This window comes from Phoxinus phoxinus (assembly GCF_949152265.1).
Source record: "Phoxinus phoxinus genome assembly, chromosome: 20".
Classification (NCBI taxonomy): Eukaryota; Metazoa; Chordata; class Actinopteri; order Cypriniformes; family Leuciscidae; genus Phoxinus; species Phoxinus phoxinus.
Window position 1 is genome coordinate 24,622,951 of NC_136895.1, and position 24,396 is coordinate 24,647,346.

Genomic DNA, 24,396 nt, shown 5'->3' on the forward strand with positions numbered 1-24,396 from the left:
AACTCTGAACTCTTAGACTCATGTAAACTTCAAACTACTTTAAACTTTAAACTCATGCATTCACTTCACTCTAAACTCAAAAACGAACAAACTCTAGTCATTAACACATGAATTCATACCCTTATAAACTCTAAACTCAAAAACTCTGTGAGTGTGTGTGTGAGCGAGTAAGTGTGTATTTGTGTGTGTGTGTGTGGGTGAGTGAGTGAGTTAGTAAGCTTGTCTGTGTGTGTAAGTGAGTGAGTGTGTCTGAATGTGTGTGTGGATCAAGAAAGACAAAATCAAGTAATTATGCTTAAAAATATATTTTATTTAGTTAATGCTCATTTGGATCGCACTTAGTCTGGAACCTCACCCTTAAGCAAGTCAAACTGGAGTAAAAAACTCCAGAATTACTCACTCTTGGGATCAATGGAACACACAAGCCTTTCCACCACGTCAAGGTGGCGATCCTTGGAAAGGACATTCACTCTCCATTCATTCCTTACCTAACACACACACACACACACACACACACACACACAAACACACAACACTCTATATCCAACACATTCACACACACATGCACACAAGAAGTAGACAAAATGTGAACAGTTTAGTGGGATACATTTATTTGTATTAGCATTATTTTTTTCTTAAAATAAAGATGTTATCTTACAGCAGTGTTGAATGTTTGATGCAGATGTTGATATATGGGATGTATCTATTCTAAAACACAATACACAGGATCATGATAGCTGTAATACGTCTGTAGAACTCCTGCTCTGACGTTTGAGTGTGCGCCACTTATGAAGACAGGATCTAGAAGAGTGTTTTTTTCTGTTGTCCCGGTCCTGATTAGCTGTGTGTATCCTTTATCTTCAAACAAATTGAGAATAGGTTTGTTGCAATGAGAAAGCTGATCTTCATTGAAGTCGCCACAAACGATTAGAGGCCTGATATCGATGATCTCCAGAGATGTCAAGAGGGCGTTAAGGTGTGCCAAAAACTCTGCCAAATTATAACTTGGTGGTCTGTAGATTACTGCAAGAAGTGCTTGTTTGGGGGCTTCTATCTTCAAAACCAAATATTCCAAGTCAGTAACATTCTGTATGTACATCAGAGGACGAACTTGAAAGCTGTTCTTCACATAAATGGCCACTCCACCACCATTCTTGTTTGCCAAATGTGCATAGTTTGTGTAGGATGCATGCCTGTTGCGTTTGTACATAGTGTATCCCTCCAGATGTAGATGTGCAGGAACAGCCGAGCCTGACAGGTGTGTTTCAGTGAGGCACAAAACATCAGCCAAGAGAAGCTCATGGTGGCATTTTAAATCATCCATATGACACTCCAGTCCCTCTGTGTTGTGATGAATGATTGTAAGAGCTGAATTCAGGTTGGAATCCTGTACAATATTTAGGATGGGCTGGATACTATGAAAATCTGCTTTTGGCATGTTCTCCAAGGAGGCACTTATTTCTGGATTACAGAAGACTTTCTTTTCATCGAAGTCAGTAATGTGCAGTCCACTGAGTGATGTTGTTCTGCTGAGTGCAACGTATGCCATGCCTGATTCGAAAATGTGCTTCAGAGATACAACAGCGCGATCAGTCGTCATTCCTTGCACTTTATGGATGGTGCATGCAAAAGCAAGCTTCATGGGAAATTGTCTTCGAATTGTTCCTTTTCTTTTCAGTGGTTCCTCTGACCTCTCAATATAGACAATGTTGTTATCTCCATCAAGTGCTTTGTTGCGATGTTTCTGTCCAGCAGTCACATTGTCTAAATGAAGACCAATTAATTGAACCAATCCATCTCGGGTGTGGGCTGTTACTTTGGCCACCTTGGCAAAAGTGCCATTAACCAATCCACCGTCCACATCAATATTTCTGGTTAGCATCACTCGTGCACCAATAGCGATCTGTAGTGTGTCAATAAGGTCACGATTGTCTCCTTTAAATGGTGCCGCTTGCCTTTTCATTTCTCCTGTTCGGGGATCTTTTTTGTAATCATGTGCATTTATGGTAATGATATTTGAAAAGCGAGAGGATATGGCTTCACTGTTGTGATTGTCTACCTCTTTATTGGTTGCATAGATGTGCAATGCATCAGCTGGACACTCTTCAGGGGAGGATCTTATTACAGTTTCTAACATGCACCTGTCTGCATCAGTCAGCTTCTCGTGCTTCTTTTTTACTCTCAGTCTGTTGAGCAGCTCAGCGTATGCAAGATCATCTCTCTGTCTCATGATCTGTGTCATAGTTATCATTTGAAACTGATCTGTCCAGAAGTCCAGCACATGGTCCTCATACACACAGAGTGGTTTTGCTCTTCCCACAGGTGGTAATTGATAATAATCTCCAACAGCTAATAAAGATAATCCACCAAAAGGTTTCTTGTTTCCTTTAATCTGTTGTAGTCTCCAGTTCACATAGGCAAACAACTGTTTTGACACCATTGATATTTCGTCGATGATTAAAATGTGTGCATTAGAAAGGTCTGCCCTGATTTCATCCAAGCTGTTTCCCAGGCCTTGGTATGGAGGCTTTAAGCTTCTCGGGAGTTTCAGAAGACAGTGCAGTGTTTTTCCTGAGATGTTAAAGGCAGCGGTTCCTGTGAATGCATTTAAAAGAACGGTTGGCTTGGAAATGTCAGTATGCTCTCGCATGCATGGAAGCCTGCGCAAAATCTTGGTTGCTTCTGCATAGATAGATTTGATAACGTGTGATTTACCAACTCCTGCTCCTCCATTCAAAAAATACAGAAATTGTTGTGGGTTTTCACCAGAGACACATCTTTTGCACCAGTCTCGGACTGCATAAAATATGGAAGCTTGTGTTTGATTCAAGCTCTGGTACATTTTGCGAATCTCAGCAGGATTTTGTTGTGTAGCTTCCACGAGTGGCACGGCTGTGTTACTGACAGAGGTAGATGCTGTGTATTCAGGAATATCGTCCTGCTCGTTCACATCATTAGGATCAGTGGGTTCGCGTTCTGATATGCTCTCCAATCGGATCATTTCATTTGCTGGAGCCAATGTAGTCCATGCATCTTCAACTGGACCATTCTGTTCAAAATCCTCAATAGCCTTTTCTATAGCCTCGTTATGTTTTTCATATTTCTCACGGTTTTCGTTTACAATATTGCACACACGCAGCAGTTCATCAGTTCCTGGTAGTTTTACAGACGCAAATGCAAAAAATGATTCATATGTCGGAAATCTTGTGGACTTCAGCTGCTCATCTGATCGATACGGCAAGTAAAGTTTTAGAAATGTTCCATAGAATTTTTCTGGGTTTTTCTGCTGTGAAAAACGGGCAAATCTGATGACAGCAGGTTTTCCCCTTGTTCTTTTCTGTATGTGTCCCAAGTTTTTTTGAAGTGGCAAAACATTTTTACCTTTTGTCTTTCCTGCATAAACAATGCGGTATTCACTTGCAAAATCAGCCATGCACATGTTGTCAAATTCAGGTCTGTTTGGTCTGGCCTTGTACTTGTCTGGCAATCCTGTCATCCACACGTTCTCTATGTCATCATCCATTGACTCCAAGCACCTCATTGGTAAACTCATCTTTACAGCGTTGTCATCAGTAGGTATGAATATGACAGCACGTGATGATGATTTTAACTTCAGACTGCATGTGCGAGCGACTGCCTCCTGAGCACTGACTTCTCTGTTCTTTGAATATGCGTTCATGATCTGCTTCATGCTCTCACGTTCAGTCAGGTTATCATGGCTTGAGTCTTTTATCACTTTTTTAAGGTACTCACTCATCTCATGTTCAGCTTTTGAAATGTACGAGACAATATACATGATACAGCTGTAGGGGTTCAGAATGAACTGTATGTCCATGTTTGCATCCCAGGCTCTTAACAGCAGTGGATTATAGCCGTTCACCCAGCAGTCCTGTGGTCGTCTCTCCATAAATATTGAACTTGATGTAGAAATAGTAGCAATATGTTTCTTATACTCTTCATACGTCATGTTTACTTTATGAAGTAGCTGTGTAATGGTATCAAAACTCTGAGTTGAGTCATTCAGTAGATCCCACACCTTCTGTAGCTGCTCTTTTGCAACACTGACATAATTTCTTTCCTCTGCTTCATTCCCTTCATCAGACTGATCTGCAGGAGGAGGCCTGGGCCGGGATATCATGGTTCTGCTAATGGGTGGTTTAGGAAATCCAAACCGGCAGTGCTTCTTGTTCTTTCTACAGGATTTTGAGTGGTTACGACTGTGCATCTGTACTTCACTTACAATTTTATGTAGTTCTGGGTCTTTGTTTGGGTCTGGTAATTTGCATGAGATATATTTATCAATGAAATCACACACATCCTGATCTTCATCTTTTTCAAACTCTGGAGCATCTTTCACCCAAAATAAGCAGTGAATGTGTGGAGAGCCACGTAGCTGGAATTCCACTCTGTAAAAAAAGTCAATTACCTCACCGATAGGTCGAGCAGGTGAATTGATCAAATCTCTCATTAAGGCTTCAACTCGTTTTTCAAACATCCGCATGGCTGTGACAGGGTTGCTTCTGAGGATTTCACATTTTTCGGACCAGTCTAATTCAGCAAAGTTCACGGTTTCACCTTGTTGTGCTTTAATAGCAGTAATCACATCAGGCCATCTCATCTCAGCAGCACTAAACGTACAGAAAAATGTAGGAGTGCCCAGCTGTCTCAGCATAGCAAACAAATCACGGAGAGATTTCTCCCAGTATGCTGGAGTCCCTCTTAATGGTTGCATGAATCGTGTAGCTTCCTTATTTATTACAAGCTTTTCTAACTCATGCTTGTCCTGCAGCATTGAACAGTTTATTCTGCGTCCATCACGGGTCATGGGTTTTGCTTTCCTCAGCTGGATAGACATACTAGATGTGGCTATGTTCATTTCAGTCACAAACTGCGCAAAGAAGACATAGTTGGTATCCTTCGCACAACGATTGTCAATAGAGAATAGTCTAGAGTTAAAGTATCTGCTGGGGGAAACATGTTTTGCTCTGCTAGGCTCATCAAAGGTGTTCTTGCCATCTGGAAACTGCACTGGAAATGCCATAGACTCAAGTTTAGGAATTTTGAAAGTGTTTACAGGAGTGTTTCTCTCTGCTGGGGCAATGCAAAATATTCCATCATCATAAGACAACAGCTGCTGGCCGAGATCTGGGGGTTGAAGGCATGTGTCCAAGGCAAGGCCTCTCGATTGCTCTTCTTCAGTAGTGTCATCGTTTGCATCATTGTGTTCATTCTCATTGCTCTGTTCTTCAGTGTTCTCACTTTGGCTGTTGTTCTCAATATCCATTTCCTCGTCAGGAACACTGATGTCATTTGCACACGGTTCATGCTCATTAAACATTTCTTCTTCAGAGAGTTCTGCATTAATGATGATATCTTTATATTCTGAATGAATATCTTTTAGCTTTCTTAAAGCAGACAAAACCTTTTGCATGTTCAAAGTCTGAAACTGATAGTGACCTTGGTAACACAGACGCCTTTTCAGTTTCACTGTAAGCAGTTGTGATTCACTTCCTGGTCTGGGTAAAGAATTTACTGTCGTTTCTACTTCAGATGCAACAGAAATCACGGCGCCTTTTATAGCTCTTTGCTGGCCTTTCGGTAGTGTAACAATCTTAGCAAAAGGAATGTACTTTGCAATAACGTGTCTTTCAAGAACATTCAAATCGCAGAGTTCTGGAGGAATGGGAGCAAACTGAAGTTTATTGGCTAAAGCAATGTCTGGCATCTGACCACACAATAGTTTATTATGGCAGCAGTGACAGATCCACTCTGTTTTCCTGTACTCCAAGGAACATTGAGCAGGGCAGTCGGAGCAGACGTGAACATAGTTTCCGGTCAAGCAAACTGAAGCAACTGTCGGGTTCTTCTGATAGCGCTCACGATCACACGATTTGACTTGATTTGAGAAGAGTGCTCTGGCACAGCATGTGCAGACATAAGTTGGCCCCTGTTTTATTACATCTCTGAAAACATTTAAGGCTCTTAACACAGTCGGATCTTGTACTGCGTCAGGCTGGTTATTTTGTAACGTGTCTCTCTGCTGGCGCATCATATTAATTTTTTTGTATTTGTGCTGTATGTCTTGTGCACAGCGCACTGTGTGAAGTACCTTTTTACATTTGAATAAGCTATATTCTTTCTGACGAGCCCTAAAATGTGCATCACAGTGATAACGTTGTTTAAAAATGTTCTTCCTTTTTTCATAGAAGTTAGGATCATTTTTGCATCGGTTTGTATAATGGTCTATTTGCCTTTTCCTAAAAATAGGATCCTTTAAATATCGATCAACAAGATATTGCATATGCTGTTCCTTGTATTTAGGATTGTTCCTATAATTTCTAATTATATAGTTCTTTTGTCTGTCCCTGAATTGTTCATCATTCCTGTAGTTTTTAATTATATAGTTCTTTTGTCTCTCCCTGAATCGTTCATCATTCCTGTAGTTTTTAAGTATATAGTTCTTTTGTCTCTCCCTGAATCGTTCATCATTCCTGTAGTTTTTAATTATATAGCTCTTTTGTCTCTCCCTGAATCGTTCATCATTCCTGTAGTTTTTAATTATATAGTTCTTTTGTCTCTCCCTGAACTGTTTGTCATTCTTGTAATTGCTGGTTACGGTACTCTTTTTTCTCTCTCTGTATTCATTAATACGTTTATAGTTGTTTTTCATGGCTTGTTTGTGGTGTTCTCTGTAAATTGCTTTATTCCAATATTTGTTCTTCATGGCTTGTTTACGACTTTCCTTATCTATTTTGAGGTTAGTTGGTTTTTTGATGGAACTCATTTCTTTGTGCCTTTTTGAACTGTAAGCCTTACGCCTTTGAGTCTTGTTCAGTTTTTTCGATTGCTTATTTAAGTCAGTTGATTTTGAATATTGGTTATTTGGAGTCGACAATGGCAATTGATCATGTGAAAGTTCACTGAATGACACATTTTTATTACTGTCTTGATTCTGACTGACGGTAGTTAGAATGTCCATTTCATCTTGACAAGTCAAGTGGGCTTGATCATTAGTTGAAGTGCCTCCAATAACATTAGTCTCAGATGGTTGTTGAACTGGATCTTGGACACACTGTTGTGAGACATCAGCAGACCTGCATTGTTCATTGTTTGACAGAGCCTTGTTCTCAAAAGAGGTGGATGGTTGTACATCACGTTCAAGCTCACAGCAGTTCAGGGAAACTTCAGTGCATACACTGCTTTCAGTTATCCGGTTAATGAACGATATAGGCAGCAGATCAAATTGTTGCTGGTCTGTCAATTCGAAACACCCTTGAAACAATAGTATCAGCCTCTCGATCAGGTCTTCTAAACGGAAGAAGGTCAACATCACGGCAGTACCTGTGCTTTCGTTTAATTCAGGCATTCCATATATGCTTCTGCAGTGAGGATCGAAATAACCAAACCTCCCTGAGCGATCTCTGAATACAGCGATACACGTGCATCCAACCAGCAGCAACGCGTCACTCACATCAGCTCTGAGACATTGCAGAGTATTCTCAAGGTTTTCATACTCGCCTAGGGCAGGGGAATCTTTTAGAAATCCAACTCTCTGAGGTTGTTTCAGGATGTTGTAGCAGGCTGAGTTGGTCTTAACTGTGCTTGGCAGCTCATCAAAGTTAAAAAAATTATTCACAAATTGTCCTTTGCTCCACAGTGTTTTTTTGACCCTAGTGTAAACTGCATCACCTTTCTGTAAAATGCGGTCTAAATCGAAACCGAGTAGCTCATTACGTTCATTGTGGACAGCTAGGAACATTAAGCCATTGCACGTACACTGGCGTCCTCTGGAGTAAATGTTGTACCTGGAATTGCTTTGACAGTGGGATGCTGCAACAGACAGAACATATGGGTTTTCATCAATCATACCTGATACAGAGTTGGTACCGCTACTGGTGCCGCTACTGGTGCCACATGAAGCTTCTAGGTTTCTGCGCTGTTTCTGAGATTGACTCCTCTTTCCTTTTTTTGGCATGGTGATGTTTCAGCACTGGCAATCAAGCAAATATGTTTGAGGAATGGATACAAATTTTTTATATTTACGGTTACTTGAAAAAGTACAAAGGTAATGTATTTTATGAGATCAGATAGACAGAAAAGTAAAATATTTGATATCAAGAATATATATATATAGCAACAGTAATACAACAGCTGATATATAACAACAGTAAATTAATTAATGTGAAGTTATGTTAATCAAAAAATTGTGTAGAGTAAAAAAAAATATCTCTCTTACTGAAGATGCAGCACAGTTCTCTTACCGGAGATGGTGATTTTTCAGGAACGTGAGTATGGGTGTAAATCTTTGTGTTATTGAGTATGTAATTGAGTGTATCAAGATGCAATCAAGAATCATCAATGATCATAGATCAAAAATCATGGGGTTTGGCCTTTTTTTTTTAAAGATGCGTTGGCAAGCTAAGCATAGGTGCATAAGGGTTAGAAGCAGATCTGAATTTGCATCTTGCGTTTATAGTGCGAGCAAGCAAGCAGCAAGCAGTGCAGCAGCATTTGATGAAGCAGGCCAGTTATGAGTTTTGGAAGAGAAAGGATGGAAGAGGCATTTGTTTAAATTAGTAAGCAAGATAAAGGTTTGAGTGAATCATATAAAGTTATGGAGAGGAAAGTATAGGACAGGTCAGGACAGACAAACACAGAAAGAAATCAAGTCAGTTACATTGTTAAATGCAAAATGGAAAGTATAAATAACAACAGTCAATACAAAAATGCACTAGTAATATAGTTTGAACTAAAATTATATGTAAGGGGGTTACTTACACAATTGAGGGTGGAAAGAGTTCACACTTTTTTTCATAAACAGTTAAATCATTGTTTCTAGCTGTGGATTAGCCCTTACAAACTGATAAATGTGACACTTTGTAAACAAAATAAGAAAGACAATCTACTAGGGAGAATTTAAAAATGTAAAAAAAGTTACAATATAGCATTATTCACAGCTCATACAATTCTAGCTATTCCTTCAAGCTGTAATGTGTCTGCTGTCACACAATACTACATTATTATGTTGTAGTGCCAGTGTAATGCGTTTACTAACGAAATAAAGACAAGATCCATGCAGACAGAATACTAATATTATAAAGAAATGACTAATGACTGATTAACATTATATAGTAAGTTTAAAGGGATACTTACGTAGACACTCAAAGCAGGAATGTCACCTAAAAAAAACAATGTAAAGCAATAACTAGTATTTTGTACACATTTGTTGGCTGTGAATATGGTGAATATGAATATACATTACCTTGAAATGAAGGTGCTGTTGGCCACCCTTAACAGCAGAGAGACAAATGACTAATGACTGATTAACATTATATAGTAAGTTTAAAGGGATACTTACGTAGACACTCAAAGCAGGAATGTCACCTAAAAAACAACAATGTAAAGCAATAACTAGTATTTTGTACACATTTGTTGGCTGTGAATATGAATATACATTACCTTGAAATGAAGGTGCTGTTGGCCACCTTTAACAGTTCCAGTTGGGAGAGACGTGGAACACGACAAAATCTAATAAGTAAAATAAATAAATGATCTTGAGCTACCACTCACAAAATGTTATGCAAATATTAAGTGCTTGACAAAAGAGAATATCACATACAGCATTATGATGTATAATATGCAGATATAGATTAATATTCTAAATCTATTATAAATGTCAAACTACAGTCAGTTAAAAAGATTACCAGTACTTACCACAAAGGATGCAATCACCTGGCAAGATTTTACAGACATAGATTTACGTAAAATAAAAGGAGAGGAAAATAAGAAATGACATGATTCACTATTATATGAGTAAAATGGGCCATCACATAGGTCTGTATGTACAGAAGAACTTTAAAATATACAAAATAATATCAGAATCCTATGAATATCTAAATGCCAAATTGGTGTAACATGTATTTACCACAAACGTTTCTAGATGGCAATAAATTAAGGTGAATGTGAGAATAAAAAACAACATTACAATTAATGTCCATATTCTTCGTTTCTGCAATGTGCATATCATGTTATGCAAAATTAGCTCTGATCTTTTTTGTCATGATATAGCAAATACTGAGAATCTGTCAATCAAATACTTACGCAGCAGCAATGACCTGTTACACTCAAGAAAAAAAAAATTAGAAATAGGTACACAGGCATGGATGGATAAACAGGCGTTTCTATGAATAAAAGTATAAGTAGCATTACTAGTTTGTCTAGTCCAGGGGTCGGCAACCCTAGTGGCTACCTGGAGCTTTTTCAAAAATATGAAAATGGAAAAAATATATTGTTTTGTTTGAACCCTTTCGCACGTAGGATCACACCGCTGGTCCCTGGAGCGTACGATCACACCGGTTAAATCCAAAACGTTGGCTGGCGCTGAGCCAGAGACGGACGCGCTCAGTGCTTGTCATATATCACAACTATTCAGTGTTTTCAACCACATAATGGTTATTTTAGGTTTAAGACATTTAAGAATCACATAAGTACTAAAAAACAATGAATTTGATGTTGTAAAATATACACTGATGTATATGGAAGCGGCAATAATAATCCTTTATAATATAAAAAGACGACACGTTTTATTCATATCAGATACACATTGTGTAAGTAGCTTTACATTTAACCCTATTCTTCTCCCAGTTCACCAGCCACTTACTTTCATGTATTTCGGGAGAAGTGGAGGAATTGACGTGTTGTAAATCCAACAGATCCGATTCTGAACTGTGGCACAAACTAACATGGCGCCGCCCATCGCACGCATATACAGCTCAACTAACGCGATCGTTATAAAAGGTGTTTATACAACAAAATACATCCACATGCACATATTTGACAATCGGAATATCAGGGTTTCATACTATAGCTAATAAATGTGTGAATATTTTTAATAAAAAAGGAAAAATTACATAAAAGCAGATCATCATTCATTCAGCGCTGTGTTGTGGTTGCGCTGTGTCACGTGACAAGCAATGACGCGTAACCATGGAAACAATAAAGTGACAGATTCGAAATAAAGGATTTTCTCATCATGTATTTGTAGCCTACTTATCATTTGGATACTAGGGGGCTAATAAAGCTAATATAGACACTTACAGCATGTGTTGCCTTCAGCTATAATAGCTCCAATATGGCTATTTCAACATTTTGAGTTGCCGACCCCTGGTCTAGTCAGCACTTTGGTTACATTAGCACCGAAAAGTGCAGTTTTCTCACCGTGACGTGAGCAGTAACCCATGACGATTATAATTTTTTTTTTTCTCATTTAACTTTAAAACGCCATTGAGTGTTTTAAATAAATTTCATTTTTGACCTAATTGGGCTTTTTAACACAAAATGAGGCAGAAAATGTATCCTACACAGTGGAACAACATTTTCTGCGGCCTGTGGGAGGCAAGGGCTCCCTCCGTTAACTTAACTGTTTTGTTTAATCACGACAACGTAGCCACGACTCATATTAAATTGGGTATTTCTCCACGTTTATCTGTCAAAATAACTAACGTTAACGGTGGGTATATCAGTGAATGTTTTTGACAACACGACCAACCAAATAAGACGGAAGACAGCAGCCGCTAACGTTACACAATCTCCGGGAGTTCCCTCACAAGACAAATTATTATCTTAATTGAAATTGTTACAATTTTCTTCATGTGTCAGCAGTTATAAACATTTATAAACAAAAAACCTACACACATTTTAATCGTCGTTAATTGAATAATTTACCTCAGAAATCTTTCCTTTCCTCACTCGCACGAAGCAAACGACCGCCGACCGGAAGAACCCAGAAAGAATGACAGCTCATTAGTTATGCGCTTCTGATTTCGTCATTGGCCAGTCGTTAATTTGTTAAAATACCAATAATACTAAACCCAATATCATTATAATCAAATAATTAACACAATGGAGTAAATAATCACAATTAATTGATTAAAAATCACCAGATTTTTTTTTTTTAATTTTGTATATAAAAACTAAAAAGTATTTAAAAATTAAATATCAAAAGTATGGGAGCTAATAGCTGTGCATAATTATTTTTTACATTCAAAATATTTAAATAATATATTAGAACCGAATTATATTTTGTATAAGAGTCCTTTCAATGTAAAAATCTTCTCTACTGACTGACTCACTCATAAAGACAGTCTTTGCCGCCATCTATTGGTGAAAATAATGTATGTAACTTCTGTTGGTGGTTAGCCTACAGTCTGGGACGGAAGGAAGGCTTTTAGTGATTTGAAAGTTGCATAGATACACCTTTTTCCTCTTTAATATTTGTTTTGTGTGGTAACCATTTTATAAAAGCAATTAGGTAGGCTAGTGCTGTATCGTGAATAAGTCACGACTGAAGGGATTTGTTCACAAATCAAACAAGGTCTGCATGACCAAAAATATATACAACAAAACTTTATACTTTTATCCAATGTCCTTAAATATATCCATAATAATATATCCAATATATTGTCCATTTTCACAGCTTAACAACTTTTATTGATTTTTATTTTACAAGTTAGGCTATAAGTGAGCTACACCACAGTCCCACGTATTCAACGTCAACATCACCAAAAATCCGACTTTGCCGAAGAATACACAGAATAATATTAAAGACATCAATAAAATAAAACATTATAACATAACTTTAATTTTAATGAACAGTAACAAATTATAACACGTGAACATTTGATATCAGTGTTTTAGCACACACACACACACACACACACACACACACACACACACACACACACACACACACACACACACACACACACACACACACACACACACACACACACACACACACACACACACACACACACACACACACACACACACACACACACACACACACACACACACACACACACACACACACACACAACTGAGGGTCACTGTGGTGGACAGGAAACACTGAGGTCAGATACACCCATTAACCTGGTGGCTCTGTGCTGCTGTCTGTCCCTCTCTCCTGCACATGCACGGGGGAGGGGGAAAGAGAGAGAGAGAGAGAGAGAGAAAGAAAGAGAGAGAGAGAGGGAGAGGAAGAGAGAGAGAGAGGGGGAGGGAGAAAAAAAGGGACAAAAGATAACCATTGGTCAAAGGTTATCTGTCTTGTCATCATGTGCCTTGGTGATATCTTTTGATTTGCTGATTGGACTGGTGCCAAGTTCAAAACCACTGTCCTCCTCCTTACTTGACCACTCAACAACAACTACACTTCAGGTGAGACCCTTTTTACTTTTCAACAAACTGTATACAAGTTATAACTTTACAACTAAAATATGAATTCTTCCAATACAATTAAAGTGATAAGGGGCATATTGACAAGACAGCCTGACAATAGAGGTTGTGAGTCTTTAACTATTAATGAGGATTTGGTCTTTGAGAAGGGGTTCTGACTGAAAAATGTATTTTCTGAAGTTATTTATCCACTTATTTCTAATTAAATTCATGATTTTTGTGAAGTTACAATGAGATGACAGAATAATAAAATATATGCTGACAGGATTTGGTCTCAGAGAAGGGGTTCTGACTGAATTGTATGAATTTAACTTGAAATAAGTGGCAAAATTACTTCAGAAAATACATTTTTCAGTCAGAACCCCTTCTCAGAGACCAAATCCTGTCAGAATATGTTCGAAAAATGTATTTTCTGAAGTAATTTATCCACTTATTTCTAATTAAATTCATGATTTTTGTGAAGTTACAATGAGATGACAGAATAATAAAATATATGCTGACAGGATTTGGTCTCAGAGAAGGGGTTCTGACTGAATTGTATGAATTTAACTTGAAATAGGTGGATAAATTACTTCAGAAAATACATTTTTCGAACATATTCTGACAGGATTTGGTCTCTGAGAAGGGGTTCTGACTGAAAAATGTATTTTCTGAAGTAATTTTGCCACTTATTTCTAATTAAATTCATGATTTTTGTGAAGTTACAATGAGATGACAGAATAATAAAATATATGCTGACAGGATTTGGTCTCAGAGAAGGGGTTCTGACTGAATTGTATGAATTTAACTTGAAATAAGTGGCAAAATTACTTCAGAAAATACATTTTTCAGTCAGAACCCCTTCTCAGAGACCAAATCCTGTCAGAATATATTAGAAAATGTTATTTTCTGAAGTAATTTATCCACCTATTTCAAGTTAAATTCATGATTTTTATGAAGTTACAATGAGATGACAGAATAATAAAATATATGCTGACAGGATTTGGTCTCAGAGAAGGGGTTATGACTGAATTGTATGAATTTAACTTGAAATAGGTGGATAAATTACTTCAGAAAATACATTTTTCACATATATTCTGACAGGATTTGGTCTCTGAGAAGGGGTTCTGACTGAAAAATGTATTTTCTGAAGTAATTTTGCCACTTATTTCTAATTAAATTCATGATTTTTGTGAAGTTACAATGAGATGACAGAATAATAAAATATATGCTGACAGGATTTGGTCTCAGAGAAGGGGTTCTGACTGAATTGTATGAATTTAACTTGAAATAAGTGGCAAAATTACTTCAGAAAATACATTTTTCAGTCAGAACCCCTTCTCAGAGACCAAATCCTGTCAGAATATGTTCGAAAAATGTATTTTCTGAAGTAATTTATCCACCTATTTCAAGTTAAATTCATGATTTTTATGAAGTTACAATGAGATGACAGAATAATAAAATATATGCTGACAGGATTTGGTCTCAGAGAAGGGGTTCTGACTGAATTGTATGAATTTAACTTGAAATAGGTGGATAAATTACTTCAGAAAATACATTTTTCACATATATTCTGACAGGATTTGGTCTCTGAGAAGGGGTTCTGACTGAAAAATGTATTTTCTGAAGTAATTTTGTTATTTTATTATTCTGTCATCTCATTGTAACTTCATAAAAATCATTCTCAGTATGTATCTAAAATATATGCTGACAGGATTTAGTCTATAAATAAATAGTAGCGTCATATTTTTGGGTGAACCATTCCTTCAAAATATTGCTTTGACTTTAAATTTTATGAATAAAACAAAAAGTAAATAAAAAATATCGAGTTTTTACATGTCCTTCTCTGCCTTTTCTTCTCTTTAGCATGGCGACTCCGACTCCGACGACTCCGACTCCGGCTCCGGCTCCGACTACGGCTCCGACTCCGGCTCCGACACCAGCCTTTCTGCGTTGCAAGTGCGTTGCAACAAGGGTGAACCAACGAGCCCTGAGCTTCACAAAGGGAAGTACAATTAAAATAGGCAAATTTAAAAATGAATCTTTAAGTGCATTGACAGATGGTTTAATGACATTTATAAATAAAAAAGAAGGCTTTACCCCCGAGTTTGAGGAGGGGGTAAGCTACGTGCTACAGAAATACACCCTGTCCAATACATTTGGACAGATGTATTTGTTTGTGGGCCCAGGAACACTCAAATTTAAGACTGTTCCACAGGTCATCACGGAGGAGGCAGAGAATGCTGCGAAACACGCCCTGTGTCCATCTTCACCAGTGATGAGTGGCCAAGAAGAGGACATCTTTTCCAAGGGAGGATACCTCAGCCTCCAGGGGAAGATCACAGAAGTGAGTACATTTTGTTTACTCGGTCTACTAAATTATGCAGTGTTAAATTAATTCTTCAAGCTTTTCACCTAATATAATTTACTAACTTGACATCATTAGCTGCTCATCATCCAGCTCCAAGTTGCCTAAAACAGAACATTTAGAAAAATGAACAGTGATAATGACCATGTTCTTGCGATAGGCTACCTGTGCCAAATTCAATTATATTGTTGATTTTCTATTTGTGAGCTGAATAGTCTCAAAAACATACTCAATACATCACAATATTGTATTATATTTATTTAGAAATAGTTTGTGTATCTAATGGGTGATTCAAAGTTATAAGAAAATGTCAACATACAAATTAACAGGACATAGTAAGACAGTGACACCATATACGCTTTTTCGCCCCCAGATTTACTATATATCTTTCCCATCTGACATTCTTTATCTGTCTATCACTATGGCCCTGTGATTTAAACACATGTTCAGGAAACCTCCACAATGCATAATTTGGAATTTGTAATTAACAAATTGAATAAATAAAATAAAAATTAAAAATGTGCAATGTTGAAGAACTCCAGGAACATAACTAAGAAACAGAACTGTTATACTGTACTCACCCATGAATTCATATTTTCCAGTTGCGTGGCGTGAGGATGACACGCACCAATGTCCCCATTCTGGACATGCAGCTGCAGTGTGGAGGAAGAGGACTGGATGTGTCGCTGTGGAGGGACGAGGCGTTGACAGACCTATATGTAGGTGACGAGGTGCTGCTTACGCACCTTCGTCCCTGCAGGTACAACAACGGCCAGGGAAAATTAAACTCCTCAGCCTACACATCCGTGACGGTACATAATGCACAACACTACTGCTGCCCTAGTATACACTGACACAGAGTAGAACATGCGTTTTAGAGTTGTAAACCTAGATTTCAATTAATAAATATCACATGAACAAAAGCATAACTGTTCAGAATATCAGCACGACTGTAATCTGATAATAGGCTAGATTTGCTAGTGTGTTTTTTAATACAACAGGTCAATAAAACAAGAATTTAATTGTCTAAATTGTACAAAAAGAAATACTTACAGTGAGGCTTTTCAGTACTAATACACAAATTTCCCATACTGGTTTGTTTCCACAGATCCCTGAGGGGCAGGTCCAGGAAACGGAAGCCGACATTATTGGCGTCTCTGAGGTCCATGACACCTGCCACTTCCTTAGCAGTGAGTCGGTGGTCTACATTGTTCCGGACACCATCTACTGTGGCAATCCCGACGACCTCCTGGCAAAATTGCCGTTAAAAGTTGTTATAAAACACATAAACCGACGGGTCCTGGGGATCCGTTCAGTTACTGAGACAGAGACCCCATTAGAATAGCTCAAACCATTACTTGTGTTCTAAGACTTTAACTCTTAATTGTTCTTGTTTAGCTTCTATAGTTTGTTCCTAAATAAAATAATTTTAAATGTTTCAAAGTGTTGTCTTCTCTATCATCCATATGTTTTTTCTAAAACGTAAAATGCATGAGCTGGGGGTTTTTTTCAGGAAAACATTCGAAGCATCAGGAATGTTGAAAACAGTCAGGTCAAAATCCAAAATGTTTACAGCTCTGTTGTTTCATCAATAAAGCACAAATAAAAAACCTGACAAATTTGATAATATATATTTATATAATAACAATTATGAAGTGTTCCAATACGGGCAACCAGGTGAGAGGGGCCCACAACTGATCTTAATTATCCAGATAGAAATGTGTTGCCACTGAAATAAGTGTATAAATTACTTAAGAAAATAAAATGTTCTAATTAAATTTCATGAGTTGTATGAAGTAGCGATGAAATGACGGTATAATAAAATATATTCTGACAGGATTTGGTCTCAGAAAAGGGGTTCTGACTGAAAAATGTATTTTCTGAAGTAATTTTTCCACTTATTTCAAATTAAATTTATGATTTTTATGAAGTCAATCAATGACTCCCTGCTTCTTTCCTGAATTAATAAGCCAAATGAGCCGTTTGATTGAATCGGTTGAATCTCAATGACTCACTCAATAAAAGTGAATTGCTGCCACCTAGTGGCGGTTTTAATTTAAAATTTACATTTTAGTTTCAATTTTCAAAAATAAATGTATTAAACGTTTTATGTTTTAAAACGAAGCATTTATAATGTCGTTTATTAATTAAGTCATTACTAATTCCCTGTGAGCTGCATTAGACGCTGCTGCTTCTGCTTTTCCTCAGCATTGCAAAGGTAATTTTTACACTGATTTCCCTCAGCTCTATTGTGTCTTTTTAATATAATTTAATTGTAATTTCTTCGTAACTTCATAAAAATCATGAATTTAAATAGAAATAAGTGGGGAAATTAACCCCTTCTCTGAGACCAAATCCTGTCAGAATATAATTGGTTTAATTTATTGATTAAATGTTAGGATTCGACACAAAATATGATGCACATATCTAGCAGATATCATTCCCAAATAGGTTGAAGCTGTTATCAAAAAAATGTTTTACCTTTTAAGAGAAAAACATCATTATTGTCCATCATTGTTCGTTACAAGATTACAGTAAACGTTTTTCTGTGGGGTCATTCTTCTGTGTCGCACTCGCACAGTCAAGACCCGTTTATGAATTAGTTAATTGCTTTTTATGTATAAGAAAATACATTGCTATTTTAGTAGCATGAAAAGCAAAAGGATTATAAATTAATATCTTACTTACATCGTATCTGCACTTTCCCACGACATAATTCGCAATCTGTTGGTCTGACTGACTGAGGTGAGCACTGAGCAGCACATGGTGTCGAAACTCCCGCGAATCCTCTGTTGTTTTCTTCACCGGTAACTAATCTAAACTAATCTGATTGGTTATTGCATTATGAGCTCAACAGAGATTTGTGTGATTGGTGGTCATGCTCAACGCTGAAACGCTGCACGTGAGCATCTTTAACTTTAATGATGCAACAACCCCCCCCCCCTTGTCGAATATGCAGTTTTGTCCATTTTGGAGGGTACAGAGCAATTGTGTCTCAAAATGTAGCAATTTAATTTCCTCATTACCTTCAACTGGTTACTGTGACAACATGCGTCCATCCCCACATTAGCTGTTCTTACAATATAATGACATAATAGTATACAATATATACGAGCTGTGGCTATAAAAGTTATTATGAAGATTTTTAAATAGGCTCACTGATAAAAATGAACCATTGAGGCTGTAAGTATGTAGCATAAAGTTATGAAGTAAATTATATTTTGTAATAGCTTTAAAACTAATTTAAACTACTAAATGTACTTAATTTAAACATATAAACTCTAAACTCATACACGTATGAATTCTTAAACTCATTTAAACTTGTATGTGTATGAGTGTGTGTTAAACTCATCTGTCTATCATCTATCTATATAAATCTTTGAACTTCAAACTTTTTTTTTTTCTTTTCTAAACTCATAAACCTTAACACTTATACTCATGAATTCATACACTAAATTAACTCTTAAACTCAAATTAATAAACTGAACTCAGACTCATTTAAACTCATACACTTGTAAACTCATAAATTAATAAACTTATACATTCATACACTTATAAACTCTAAACTCATATAAACTCTTGAGTGTGTGAGTGAGTTAGTGTGCATGTGTGAATGTATGTGCGTGCGTGCGTGTGTGTGTGTGTGTGTGCGTGATTGTGTGTGTGCGCGTGATTGTGTGTGTGTGTTAAACTCTATCTATCTATCTATCTATCTATCTATCTATCTATCTATCTATCTATCTATCTATCTATCTATCTATCTATCTATCTATCTTCAAACTCTATCTATCTATCTATCTATCTATCTATCTATCTATCTATCTATCTATCTATCTATCTATCTATCTATCTATCTATCTATCTATCTATCTATCTATCTAAAAAGCTTTTAAAACTTCTTCAAACTATCCTGGCTAACTATCTATCTTTTATTTCTAATATATCTAATATTTCTACTATCCATCAATCTATCTATCTATCTATCTATCTATCTATCTATCTATCTATCTATCTATCTATCTATCTATCTATCTATCTATCTATCTATCTATCTATCTATCTATCTATCTATCAAACTATAAACTACTTTAAACGTCAAACTAATTTAAACTGCTTTAAACTGCGTTAAACTTCTTCAAACTATCTGGTCAAAACTTTCACAAGCCAACTTAAAGTTTGTCTCGACGAACTTTTTAATCTAGTTAAGTTGGCTTGTGAAAGCCAACATACTGAAATCCTATTTAAACTTATTACTGGTGCTTGCTTTAGCAAGGCAACAGTATTGTTATTGCTCATACTTATTATTATTATTTTTCTTTTTATTCTGGACAAAGTTTGGCGCGTAACTCGCCCCGCACCGTTTGTCACAGACCCCTGAGTGAGGTGTCAAATCGACCGGCCCATTGAGGAGAGGTGTGCTATATCTTTTCTAAGCGATCGGGTGTACGATGTTCGCACAGCGGACGAAAAAGCGGCCAAAAAAGTCCCATTGACTTAACATTGCGGAATTTTCAGAAATTCAAATCCCAACTGTCATTTTTCACACACACAGACACAAAGGGCCTGACACCCCTGCATGTCTCCCCCTCTCTCTCCCTCAGAGGATTTATATTATCAAGCAGCCAATAAGTAATGGCCTAAAATCTTCATAGCCACACCATAGCAACCAGTTACAGCACCCTAGCAACCATAGGCTATAGGCACGAGGCCGCAGGCCTCGTGCACTCATTATAATGCACTCGTTTAATAGAGATTTTAAATACTCTATAAAAACTCACTCATAGGCACGAGGCCGCAGGCCTCGTGCACTCATTATAATGCACTCATTTAATAGAGATTTTAAATACTCTGCGGCCGAGTGCCTAACCTTAGCCCTAACCCCATAGTAACCATCTGTGAAAACTACCAACCACCTAGTAACACCATAGCAACCACCAAAAATACCTTAGCAACCGCCCTGAACACCCTAGCAACCGCCTAGAAATGTCCTAGCAATCACCCAAATACCCTAACAACCACCCAGAAAACCTTAGCAATTGCCTAGAAACCACCTGGAACACCCTAGCAACCACCCAAAATACCTTAGAACTCCCTAGCAACACCCTAGTAACCACCCAAAATACCTTAGAACTCCCTAGCAACACCCTAGTAACCACCCAAAATACCTTAGAACTCCCTAGCAACACCATAGCAACCACCCAAAACACCTTAGAACACCCTAGCAACCACCCATAACACCCTAACAACCACCCAAAATACCTCAGAACTCCCTAGCAACACCATAGCAACCACTCAAAATACCTTAGAACTCCCTAGCAACCACCCAAAATACCTTAGAACTCCCTAGCAACACCATAGCAACCACCCAAAACACCTTAGAACACCCTAGGAACCACACATAACACCCTAGCAACCACCCAAAATACCTTAGAACTCCCTAGCAACACCATAGCAACCATCCATAACACCCTAGCAACCACCCAGAACACCATAGTAACCACCCAGAACACCCTAGCAACCGCCTAGCAACACCCTAGCAACCACCCAGAACACCCTAGCAACCACCTGAACAACATGAATAAGCCATATCTCAGCAGCAGAACATCGTACAGACATGGTTGTTTGCTCGTATACAATCATGTACCACACTCTAGCAACCGGGTCGTGTTTTTTGCCACTGCAAGCACCATTCACATTTTCTTCTGGAAATGTACGTTCTAGTTATTATTATTCTTCTGACTAAAATTTACAATTCTATCTCCTCCTAGAGCTTTAACTCTACAAACTCCAAACTCGGCTCAGACACTCAAACTGTTCTGACTCGGTATGCTATATCTTTTCTAACTCATCGGACTTACGGTTTTCCTATAAATGACGATCAAACTCGGAAAAAATCCCATTGACTTAACATTGCGGAATGTTCAGATTTTCAAACTCCCCAACTGCCAAAAATTCAAATCAAAATCCCTTGAAAGCCTAGACTAAATCAAACTGCCATTCTATACACTATATGAGCCATTGAGACTCATGTAAACTCATTAAACTCATCCATCTATCCACCTCAAACTATTTTAAACTTCAAACTAATTTAAACTTTAAACTAATTTAAACTTTTTATGAATAAAAACTATAAAAACTCGCTCGTAGGCACAAGGCCGCAGGCCTTGTGCCTCACCTTAGCCCTAACTCCAGGATGCTAATATACACTAAACTCTGAACTCTTAGACTCATGTAAACTCATAAACTCATCTATCTATCCACTTCAAACTATTTTAAACTTTTAACTAATTTAAACTTCAAACTACAACTCACTCGTAGGCACGAGGCCGCAGGCCGAGTGCCTAACCTCAGCCCTAACCGATGCTAATATACATTAAACTCTGAACTCTTAGACTCATGTAAACTTATAAACTACTTTAAACTCATGCATTCACTAAACTCTAAACTCAAAAACTCTTGAGTGTGTGTGTGTGTGTGTGTTAGAACACCCTAGCAACACCATAGCAACCACCCATAACACCCTAGAAACTGCCTAAAATACCTTAGAACTCCCTAGCAACACTATAGTAACCACCCATAACACCCTAGCAACCACCCAAAACACCTTAGAACTCCCTAGCAACACCATAGCAACCACCCATAACACCCTAGCAACCACCCAAAATACCTTAGAACTCCCTAGCAACACCATAGCAACCACCCAAAATACCTCGGAACTCCCTAGCAACCACCAAAAATACCTTAGAACTCCCTAGCAACACCCTAGCAACCACCCAAAACACCTTAGAACTCCCTAGCAACACCCTAGCAACCACCCAAAATACCTCAGAACTCCCTGGCAACACCCTAGCAACCACCAAAAATACCTCAGAACTCCCTAGCAACACCCTAGCAACCACCCAAAATACCTCAGAACTCCCTAGCAACACCATAGCAACCATCCATAACACCCTAGCAACCACCGAGAACACCCTAGCAACCACCCAAAATACCCTAGCAACCGCCTAGCAACCACTCAGAACACCTTAGCAACCCTCTAGAAACACCATAGTAACTTTAAACTACTTCAAACTATACTTTAAACTATTTTAAACTTTAAACTACTTCAAACTTCAAATCAATTTAAACTAATTTAAACTTCAAACTAATTTAAACTTTAAACTACTTTAAACTAATTTAAACTTTACACTAATTTAAACTTCAAATTACTTTAAAGTTCAAACTATTTTTAACTGTAAACTACTTTAAACTTTAAACTACTTTAAACTTTAAACTATTTTAAACTTTACACTAATTTAAACTTCAAACTACTTTAAACTTCAAACTAATTTAAACTTCAAACTTTTTTAAACTGTAAACTACTTTAAACTTAAATCTACTTTATACTGCTTTAAACTTTAAACTAATTTAAACTTCAAACTACTTTAAACTTTAAACTTTTTCAAACTATCTGGTCCAAACTTTCACAAGCCAACTTAAAGTTTGTTTCAACGAACTTTTTAATCTAGTTAATGGTGCTTGCCTATAGGCAAAGCAACATTAGTGTTATTGCTCATACTTATTTTTCTTCTTTTTATTCTGGACAAAGTTTGGCGCGAAACTCGCCCCGCACCGTTTGTCACAGACCCCTGAGTGAGGTGTCAAATCGACCGGCCCATTGAGGAGAGGTGTGCTATATCTTTTCTAAGCGATCGGGTGTACGATGTTCGCACAGCGGACGAAAAAGCGGCCAAAAAAGTCCCATTGACTTAACATTGCGGAATTTTCAGAAATTCAAATCCCAACTGTCATTTTTCACACACACAGACACAAAGGGCCTGACACCCCTGCATGTCTCCCCCTCTCTCTCCCTCAGAGGATTTATATTATCCAGCAGCCAATAAGTAATGGCCTAAAATCTTCATAGCCACACCATAGCAACCAGTTACAGCACCCTAGCAACCATAGGCTATAGGCACGAGGCCGCAGGCCTCGTGCACTCATTATAATGCACTCGTTTAATAGAGATTTTAAATACTCTATAAAAACTCACTCATAGGCACGAGGCCGCAGGCCTCGTGCACTCATTATAATGCACTCGTTTAATAGAGATTTTAAATACTCTGCGGCCGAGTGCCTAACCTTAGCCCTAACCCCATAGTAACCATCTGTGAAAACTACCAACCACCTAGTAACACCATAGCAAGCACCAAAAATACCTTAGCAACCGCCCTGAACACCCTAGCAACCGCCCAGAATTGCCCTAGCAACCACCCAGAACACCCTAGCAACCGCCTAGAACACCCAGAACACCCTAGCAACCGCCTAGCAACCACCCAGAACACGCTAGCAACCACCCAGAACACCCTAGCAACCGCCTAGAACACCCAGAACACCCTAGCAACCGCCTAGCAACCACCCAGAACACACTAGCAACCACCCAGAACACCCTAGCAACCGCCTAGCAACCGCTTAGCGACCACCCGGAATACCCTAGCAACCACCCAGAACACCCTAGCAACTGCCTAGCAACGCCCTAGCAACCACCCAGAAGACCCTAGCAACCACCCAGAACACCCTAGCAACATCCTAGCAACCGCCTAGCAACCACCCAGAACACCCTAGCAACTGCCTAGCAACCACCCAGAAGACCCTAGCAACCGCCTAGCAACCACCCAGAACACCCTAGCAACACCCTAGCAACCACCCAGAACACCCTAGCAACCACCCGAACAACATGAATAAGCCATATCTCAGCAGCAGAACATCGTACAGACATGGTTGTTGGCTCGTATGCAATCATGTACCACACTCTAGCAACCGAGTGTCGAGTT

At 38.0% G+C, this 24,396-nt stretch overlaps 3 protein-coding genes across 10 annotated transcripts in view; 2 read left to right on the plus strand and 1 right to left on the minus strand.

Annotated features, from left to right (window-relative positions):
- The window catches only part of gpd1b (glycerol-3-phosphate dehydrogenase 1b), a 154,677-nt gene that overhangs the window by 88,441 nt on the left and 41,840 nt on the right, over positions 1-24,396 (plus strand). The gene's annotated exons all lie outside the window — the stretch shown is intronic.
- On the minus strand, positions 605-10,972 carry LOC306988150 (uncharacterized protein). 8 transcript variants are annotated; one of them, XM_079592918.1, is made up of 6 exons: positions 10,650-10,968; positions 9,715-9,732; positions 9,460-9,528; positions 9,359-9,384; positions 9,263-9,289; positions 605-9,179 (listed from the first exon to the last, which is right to left on the minus strand). In XM_079592918.1, exon 6 carries the CDS (start codon positions 7,973-7,975, stop codon positions 704-706), a length of 7,272 nt encoding a protein of 2,423 aa, XP_079449044.1. In that variant the 5' UTR covers positions 7,976-9,179; positions 9,263-9,289; positions 9,359-9,384; positions 9,460-9,528; positions 9,715-9,732; positions 10,650-10,968; the 3' UTR covers positions 605-703. The 8 variants fall into 8 exon arrangements, with proteins under 8 accessions (XP_079449044.1, XP_079449048.1, XP_079449046.1 ...); XM_079592922.1 differs by lacking the exon at positions 9,263-9,289 and having other exon boundaries at positions 605-7,990; positions 8,262-8,463; positions 9,359-9,528; positions 10,650-10,972; XM_079592920.1 differs by lacking the exon at positions 9,715-9,732 and having other exon boundaries at positions 9,460-9,559; positions 10,657-10,778.
- On the plus strand, positions 15,121-16,928 carry LOC306988053 (uncharacterized protein; the record flags this gene model as incomplete). Its single annotated transcript, XM_079592753.1, has 3 exons — positions 15,121-15,562; positions 16,186-16,395; positions 16,692-16,928. The coding sequence occupies exons 1-3, from the start codon at positions 15,284-15,286 to the stop codon at positions 16,926-16,928; spliced, it is 726 nt and encodes a 241-aa protein (XP_079448879.1). The 5' UTR covers positions 15,121-15,283.

What these genes read in the sequence shown, in the direction of transcription:
- LOC306988150 (XM_079592922.1), bottom strand. Translation starts at nt 7,975, where the DNA reads ATGCCAAAAAAAGGAAAGAGGAGTCAATCTCAGAAACAGCGCAGAAAC.